Source organism: Odontomachus brunneus, unplaced genomic scaffold, assembly GCF_010583005.1.
Source record: "Odontomachus brunneus isolate Ranch 3 - 2012 unplaced genomic scaffold, Obru_v1 Obru_scaffold_157, whole genome shotgun sequence".
Lineage (NCBI taxonomy): Eukaryota > Metazoa > Arthropoda > Insecta > Hymenoptera > Formicidae > Odontomachus > Odontomachus brunneus.
Window position 1 is genome coordinate 194943 of NW_022639607.1, and position 8981 is coordinate 203923.

At 43.1% G+C, this 8981-nt stretch overlaps 2 protein-coding genes across 6 annotated transcripts in view; one reads left to right on the forward strand and one right to left on the reverse strand.

The window, feature by feature from the left end:
• LOC116850826 (receptor-type tyrosine-protein phosphatase kappa) overlaps positions 1-8981 on the forward strand; it is a 100505-nt gene that overhangs the window by 86023 nt on the left and 5501 nt on the right. For all 5 annotated transcript variants that reach the window (XM_032829533.1, XM_032829530.1, XM_032829531.1 and 2 more), the window contains 4 exons: positions 5810-5897; positions 6419-6495; positions 6829-6963; positions 7696-7836. In XM_032829533.1, coding sequence (XP_032685424.1) covers positions 5810-5897; positions 6419-6495; positions 6829-6963; positions 7696-7836 — 441 coding nt within the window. The remainder of the gene's footprint in view (positions 1-5809; positions 5898-6418; positions 6496-6828; positions 6964-7695; positions 7837-8981) is intronic.
• Positions 1-8981, reverse strand: part of LOC116850827 — a 100291-nt gene that overhangs the window by 75094 nt on the left and 16216 nt on the right. The window lies entirely within an intron of this gene.

An 8981-nucleotide genomic window follows, 5' to 3' on the forward strand; every position in this document is an offset into this window, starting at 1 on the left:
CCTCCCCCCCCCCCCCCCTCTCTCTCTCTCTCTCTCTCTCTCTCTCTCTCTCTCTCTCTCTCTCTCTCTCTCACACTATTTCTATCTCTCTCTCTATTTCTCTATCTTTCTATCTTTCTATCTCTCTGTCTCTCTGTCCCGACGGATTCGCTTTTTTCGCTTCGGTAACTTTTACGAGCGTTCTTCGTTTCAACATGCTATCGATCGTTAGTAATCAAAAATTAGTAATAATCCATTAAACCTTATAATTGGAAAACTGCTCGCGCGTGCGAAAGCGCTCAATCGCGCAATTGTGTTTATTGAGTCGAATCATAAATAACTCGCGTTCTCTTTCTCCCCTTCTCTCTCTCTCTCTCTCTCTCTCTCTCTCTCTCCCCTCTTTCTATTTTTCTCAATATTTTACAATGAAGCCTAATCTGATATAGTGTATATTAATTCGTTATTAATACAACAGCGCGTATTCTCGGCCAGTAGAACGGCTTATCAGCTCTTTCCGCGAGAGTACGGGGAAAAATAAATATTTTCAATCTTCGTCGGTGTGTTATTTATGATACTCGCACGACCCAGTAAATGAGACCTCTTCGTGTTGGGTGTGGATTGAAAAAATGGCGCAATTTCCCGACCTACTGAGCGTACCGCAAATATTTTCTAATACTTCTGAAATCGAAGGCAAACACCGATCGATATTGTTTTGTTAGATGACAGGATAAGTCTATTTGCTTGTTACTACGCTGATAGGTACATACATCGGAAGTACGTGACGTAGCCGCCTCTATGTACGTACGTGCTGCACGTAGGCATACTTGCGGATATTACGACGCGCTCGGTGGATAGGCAGACAGCCAAGAGACAAAGCGACCCTCTCAGGAATAGATCGAGAAATCGAGAACTCGGCGTGATATCGGTTTCTCATTAGATGGCCGTTTCGAGACGCGAATTCCGCGGTGCGCGAAGATATGCTACGCCTCGGCAATTCTCGCGAACACACCGTTGCTTGATTCGACGAGATAGTCGAACTGACGCATCTAAACCGCATTACCGTGAGAATGTCGACGATTTTCTTGTCTCGCGATAACACGGCATTGATACCTGGTAACATCCGAGTCCCTCGCTTCGAACACAATGCAATCAGAACTTCGATTTCGTACTCGACCAAGACTCTTTGAGAGATTGTACACAACTATTCGTACATTTCAACGGACAAATGTTTCTTCTCAGAAGTTGGCTCGAAAGATATATATAACAAGATAATAAGCTATGATACATTCACACATAGAAAAAAAAGATTTGATTGAATTAACTAAATATCTGGTCGAATATGAACGATCCAGAAATTCCAGATATATCTTTTACTCTCGAGTTAAATAATTAGACATGTTTAGTTAGTTTACAAAAAATCTTGTTAACTTAAACAGAATTCGGATTACTTTAATCGGAATTTCTGGATCGTTCATATTCGATCAGATATTTGGTTAATTCAACCAAATCTTTTTTTACAATATATATCTGTAATTAAAATGAGAAGGATTTTTTCGCACAATTAGAAATCTCAAAGCAATGTTCTTCGAAAAATTGGCGGGAAAAAATTGTATGATAAGATAATAAGCTGTAACTTTCGAAACTGACTATGATTAAGCTCCGAGAAAATATCTGTCTATAATCAAAGAGAAATTTTCTTTCGCATAATCAAGAATCTCGAAGCTGAGCGCGAAAGTTCCTGAAAAAAGTGGCCCAAAAAAAAATCCGCGATACGATAACAAGCTGTACTGTTTTCGGGACAATATCTGACAATTAAAATAAGAGAGATTTTTTCGCGTAATAAGAAATTTCGAAGCCGAGCGCATACCTTCGTGAGGTACTACTGTGAAGATTGTGAAATTCTCTCAGAGTACTCCCATTCCGAGCTGCTGTTACCCTTACTATGCAAGTGGCACGCAGCGCGAGGGAAATAAAAGAGCTCCGCGCGGGTGATAAGACGCAATTGAATTCTCTACTGCAACGCCTCAGAGACATCCATCCGGTCTGATTTCTGTCTTCCTCTTTTTGTAGCCCGACAGACTCGGCGCATTTTTACTCTACGCCTAGCCGGAAGAAACAGACGAGGTCCGCGACTGATATTTACATATTTCACCTGATATGTTCTCTCTCGCGTCGCTCTCGACATCGAAGAGTAAAATCGATCTACATCCTTTGTTACACGAAGGAAACATTTGTCCGCCGTGCACGCGCCGTTTCAAAAAGCGCCAGCTGTGCCAATCGATCGGACTGCCCCGCTGGTGCTCTATGATTTTCATATTTTCATAAAACGAGGCGATGCGCGTACATACGCCGAGCGGAGATGTCATTTCGATGAACTACGCGTCACGACGTGTTCCCGGCGTGCTCGTCTAATACGTTTATGCAAAACCGCACCGCCGAGCGTCCGCTGCTTTTTCCACTGACAATCCTCGCTACTGCATGCCTAATTTACCCGCGTCGACGAGCCGTATTTACGGATAACGTGCACTTCTAGGCGCGCAAAAAGCTCTCTTCCTCTCTCTGTATGCACTCTGTTTGCGCAAAAAAATCCAACAGCGACTTCGCTAATCAGTTCGGACGTCGTTCAACGTCGTTTCCGGGAGCTTTAATCTCCCGTAACATCGAGGAAGTTAATCTCGCGCGTCTCTTCTTCGTGAAAAGACAACTGCGAGGCCGCCGAAAAATCCGCGCGACAAGCGCTTCCTAAACACGGCGAGAACGGTTTTTTTTCCGGACACATCCACCATCGACACGAGAAAGCTCTTAACCCTGCTCGTACAGTATGCACAACGGCGCCGGGCTTCGAGTGCAGTTTATACGCTGGCGGATTATCCCGCGGGTATCCGATGTCCTCGCGACACCGGCTCTTTCTAATGCCCGTAATCGCGGAGGATACTCACGAGAGAAATCCCGTCCCTTTTATACCCTGACCATTTTCGGCGCTCCCGAGTCCCCCGGGAGATTCTCGTCGGCGTCTCGCCGAAGAGGGACGCCATATTTTCCCGACAAGCGGGCACTCGATAGGAAAAATCTAGCAAACTGTCTACGGATAACGACGAGAAGAGAAAGAGAGAGAGAGAGAGAGGAAAGACCAGCGAAAATAAAGGGAGCGAGCACACAGCGGCGAACGATCGCTGTTGAATTTTAATCCGGCCGGTGCAGCGACGCGAGAATCATCCCGGCGTGATTTTTAAATTAAAGCCGCCCGGTATTATCGGAAATGAAAGTAGCCGATGTTCGACAAATATCAGTGAATAAAGCGCCATACGTATTCATGAACGGCACGCTGGTGAAATGTGAAAAACTTTCGGTCGCGTAGTAGTGACGCGCGTTTACGTGAGCCGCGGACGAATTAAATGTCGGCCAGGCAGCGGCTCTCTAATGATAACAGTTGTTATAACCGAAGCTTCTCTCTCGACATGGGCGAAAATCCCTGCGACGCAATCAGAATCGATAGCAATAGATAGTTCGCGCGATTCGTGTTTTGCCGAGGCGACAACACGTCTGCAGAAACATCCGCGAAAACGAGCCAAATAACGCGGCACGTGCTCAGGACGCAGTTGTCGCGTAACTTTTCTCATTTGCCGAATCTCAGACGCTGCGGATTACTACTGCCAAACTAAACTAAGTGACGACTTTCGCATATGCTTTTACACACGCGTGTGTATCGTGTGGCGCGCGCGTCCCTAAGCGCGCCAAAAATAGATCCACGCGAACGCGGGAGTGCTTGAAAATAATATTTGAAAATAATACTTGAAAATAATACTTGAAAAAAATACTTGGAAATTTATTTAAAGGAAAATTTATTTAAAGGATATAAAGCTTATTTCTACGAAATAAAGCTTATCTCTGTGAAGAATAAACTTGATAGCCCTCACAAATTAATTAATTTTCAAATATCTCCTTTTCAATGTAAGAACTATCGTGGGTTTACTCCAGTCGAAATTTTAGCCTTGCCATCGACCTGAATTTTCCAACATTCGAAAAAATTAGTGTACGTCTGTGTACGTCTATATGTGAAAGCTGAAATCCTACTTAGCGCTTCTGAATGACAGAAAATGCACAAAATGCCACTTGCAGGTTCTGAAGAGCATCCCTCGGCTAAGTTAGCAAGTTAAATGAAATCAAAAGAGGCTGATATAGATTCTCAAAGACGTTAAATGGAATATTAAGGTCGAATGTAGGATCCAAATTTTAACTCGGGTATTTATATGCATTTAATCGCGAAGAAACTCAAGTTCCGCGCTATCGACGGAACTTTCTTTCGATACGGTTATTTCGCGAAAGTTTTCGCGCATCGAGCGGTAAGATTTTTACTCCCGGCTCTTATAAGCGGAGTTTTATCCTGCATAATTAGTCGTCGACTTTATCGCAGAAATAAGTCCTTAAGGTGCAAGGAAATCCATATTTAAAAACTTCGACAAAGCCGCATTCATCTGCCTGCAGAGATGCATCGCTCCTTTTCTCTTTTAATCGTCACTCCGATTTAATCGCAATTACTTCATGCTGCCGACGTATGAACCACTGCTGCACTGAAGGAAAAATTAACTTCTTAAATCAACAAATATTATATAATTAAATTCTTAAAATCAACAAATATGAGTCCCATTAACATATTTATTTAAATCTAAATTCTCTTTATTTAAACGAAATATTGTTTACTTAAATTAGGTAAACAATATTTGATTTAAATAAAGAGAATTTAGATTTAAGTTAAATCTAAATATGTTAATGGCACCCATAAAAAAAATATTTCTTGATTTTAAGATAATTTTTCCCTCAGTGTACGAATTCCGATGCTAAAAATACCGATGATAAATGGCAGTCTAATGACGTAATGCCCGCAATTAACTCTTTCGGTTGTGAGCAATTACAGTCATTAAATTGCATTACCGATCGATGAATGATTACAGTCGACGTGAAGCGTAATTAATCGCACGGAGGAAACATTAGGGAAATCACTTAGCCTAGTTGTTATAATAAAAACATTCACATTATTTTCCGCCCACGCGTACCAAAGAGACGTAGAAATTATGGTAGCGTCTAGGAATGATATATATTGATCTTTTCTTTACTGTCCGCCCGAATCGAAACATTGACACTACTTTCGACTTAAATATTCTATTTAATGCCATTGATATTCTAAAACCTATATCAACTTTCTTACAATCTTTTGATTCCACAAGCACAAAATACTATTCGTAGGTTAGAGAACTTCTCAGCAAAGTAGATTAAATGCACTGAGAAAAAATACTTGAGAATTTATTTGTGTATAAAGTAGGTTTCTGTAAAATAGAGTTTACTTTTGCGAATAAACTTTGTACCCCACAAATAAATTTTCACATAGTTTTTAACCAGTGCGAAAGATCCTCTATAAAACTTATAAGTAGCATTTTGTGCGTTTCTTTTGCGATTTAGAGGAACTAAGTAGGACTTCGATTTCCATATGTATTAAACACACACGTTGATCCTTCAAAATACACAGATGTTACAATGTTCAAGTCAGAATTAGGACTAAAATCTTAACTTGAACGTTCATACGTGTTTGAGAGGAACTCTCAGACATAACAACAGCAATTTTTAACGCAATATCTATTTAACTGGAATTCACATAAATTTTCTTTGTGAACTGAAGATAATATGACTGCAGCAGCCGTGACAATTTTCTCCGTGCGCGCATTCGTGTTCACGATGAATAATCAGGTCACCGAATTGCTCAACAACCCGTTTTGCAAATCTCTAGAATTTCCGTATTGCGATTTCGATCTCACGCATTTCTTATGTCTTACAGACGGCGACGAAGGTGGAGACGCATTCATGCCGACACGCCACGAAGCCCGCGAACAAGGAGAAGAACCAGAATCCAAAGTGTATTCCATGTAGGTAGTCGCCGATCGCGAGCTTCTCATTATATCACCGCGAACGTCCCTTTTTCTTCCTCACGGAAGAGAATCGCGCTGATTGCGACACGCGCGGTTTACGCGCGCGATGACATAAAACGCCGATTCGAAAACGATGAACAGCCGCGTAACGAACGCCTACTCTATCTGTAATTATTCGCGAGCGGACGCACACAGTTGCAAAATAGTCGCGTGCTCGTCGCCGAACGATCGTTAATTAAAGATGCTTGTCAAAAAAGGGAAAAAAGAAATTGAAAAGTTCTTTTATATCAACCAATCATTTCTAACGTCGCGATAACTGGATCGCTCGCGCGACGGTCCTTGATTGTTCATTAATTAACTTTCTCGCGACGGTGGAGATAAATCAAGACGGCTGCAAGACGGCTGCAAGATCGCGAGAGCCTTTGTTAACGAGGATCTATTTCCAGTGCGCGATATATAGGCGGAAAAGGTTCTACCATGTACTAAAACCATGCCTCTCTCTGCTCTGCTCTTTCTAGATGACTATAATAGGGTAGTGTTGGAGACGATAGAAGGCGAGCCCGATTCCGATTACGTTAATGCCTCCTATGTAGATGTGAGTATATCATCATCGAGTGGCCGGCAAGAAAAAAGTATTGCATGCGCGAAGGCCTTTGGCAAATGAAGCGCGTTCGAAATAACGCGCCACGATCTAACGATATAACGCGATATCCGTGATATAACGTAATTATGGACGGATTTGTAGACGCGGAAAGGCCAAAATCGGCGGGACGCACGTCCCTGCAAACGGAATTCGCGTCTCTCGCTTCGCGTCACGGCGCGGCGCGCGATCGCAAGCCGCTTATTCCGTTCGCACGGTAGACTTAGGCGAATATTAATGGTGCAGCGAGGCATACAATTACAGGTCGATATCAATGCTGCATTTCAGAGTATATTGAAGCCGAACGCTTACATTGTCACTCAGGGACCTATGGAGAATACAGTGACGGAATTCTGGCGGATGGTCTGGCAAGAGCAAGCTTCCTGCATCGTTATGCTCACGAAAACTTTCGACTTCATCAAGGTAAAAAGTCATGCCGCAAGAAGGGGATTTCTTTGCGGAAAACATATCAGAGGTGTCTTGCGAAACATGTAAAAACTCTCGTGTATGAATAAATCAGATCAAACTGAACAAAATATTCCTCTGTACGGACAATATTTATCACAGATCTTTTTTCATATAATTCTTGTCGATTTTGTAGTGTTTCTAATAATGCTGGAATAGACCGACAGGTAAAGTTTATCCTGCTGAGGAACATGACAAATTTGCCAGCAACACAGCAGATTTCGCTTTTTAATGACATATTTCAGTTGTAATATTTTGAAAAAAAAAACACGCAGGTTTTCAAGTTATTTAAGAAAAATTGGCGAACAATTGATTATTTGCAAATTTTCTTTGATTAATAACTCCATTTCACACAAGTTTTCGTAACGTGGTAGAGGAATCTGTTGTTCAGTTTGATCTAATCGACACGCACACAGGAGTTTTGCATCGCCAAACAGTCTGCGTGAGCGAAACGCGAAAGGGAAAAGAAAATCAACGGGAAAGAAAACTCGAAAAATAGTCGGTTCTAGTTACAGTGCCGCACAAAAAGCGGTATCTACCGCGCACGAGCGAGCGTGATGACGATGACCACGAGTCTTAGCGTCAGCTTTAAGCTTAAAGTCCGCCGTATAAATACTTGATTTATACGTCGCTCCGTCGCTTTTCAACTGTGACTCGCATTCACACACTCTCTTTTTCTCTTCTTTGCAGGTGATGTGTGTGCAGTACTGGCCGGCGAGCAAAGACAAAGACGAGGAATACGGCGGGATCGGCGTTTCCGTTTTAAAAGAGGAGGAACTCGCCAATTTTCACATAAGGACGATAAAGCTTTACAAGAAAAACGAGAACGACGTGAGTGTGTGTTTCTGTTGTTGCCACCACGAATTATTTCTCCTTTTCTCTCTCTCTTTCTTCCTTCTTTTCTTTTTTGCATCGTTGTTACGCGAAGTGTTCTTTACGCCTTCCGCGAGTTTAAATGAAATCCGGGATCAAAGTGGAGCAAATGTCTTTTCTTCTTTTTCTGTTTATTAGGAATAAACCTGTTTTCGGATTAATAACTCTCGACGCACATAGGTAACGCATAGTAACGCGCGCGCCATGCAAATACTCAAATAAATTCAATATTTACAAGAAAGTCGGAAATATGCGTTTCGTGCCGATCGATCGGTGTGTTCGCAGCGAGAGCGCGACATGTTTGAACTCTAATCGCGAGAGTCCGCGGAAGAAAAAAAAGGAAATTCGCAACGTTTATCGCCGTTAATGCGAACGACGCAAATCCACAAGTCGCGAATATCGTCCGAGTGCGCCCCCGGAATATATATTTCCGTGTACACCGGGGCTTTTGAATAAATCAGAATGGCTCGAACGCGTCCACGTCGACGAAGATCATCCCAGATGATCCCGCGCCCCGGCGGTCGTTAGAAATTCCCCTTCTTTTTAGCCGGAAAATTACCGTTCGCGCGGGACGCTCGCGCCAAGTAAGAGTAGAGGCTACAACTCGATAATACAGTAGGCGACGAACTTGTGCGAACTCGAAACTTGTTCCCGGCCATGTCGAAGTGGCGAGGATCTCGAAGCGTTGCCAGGTACCGGGCGGACGGTTCGCGAGGCGGAAAATGGTCGGGCGAAGTTGGCGAAAAAGTTGGCGAAATTAACTGTACAGGCGGCTCGTGTCGGCCCCTCCGTCATTTCGGGCGTCGGCGGAATGCGAAACGACACGTAGCGGCGCTGCCGCGATATGGACGGCCACGATAAGTTCCGCTGGTGGAGCCATTACGGCCGGCTAATTTAATTGCACTTTTATCTAAGAGAACGAAGAACGACAATTGCGGCCAGTCTCTAAAGCTCTTCTGAGCCGCACCTAGGATCTGATTCCACCGGCATCGTTACTTAGTCCTCCGCTCGTTGAACCTTTTTTTTTTCTCTTATCTCTGGAGACTCCTCCAGGACTTTAAAGCTGCTCTCTCTCTCTCTCTCTCTCTCTCTCTCTCTCTCTC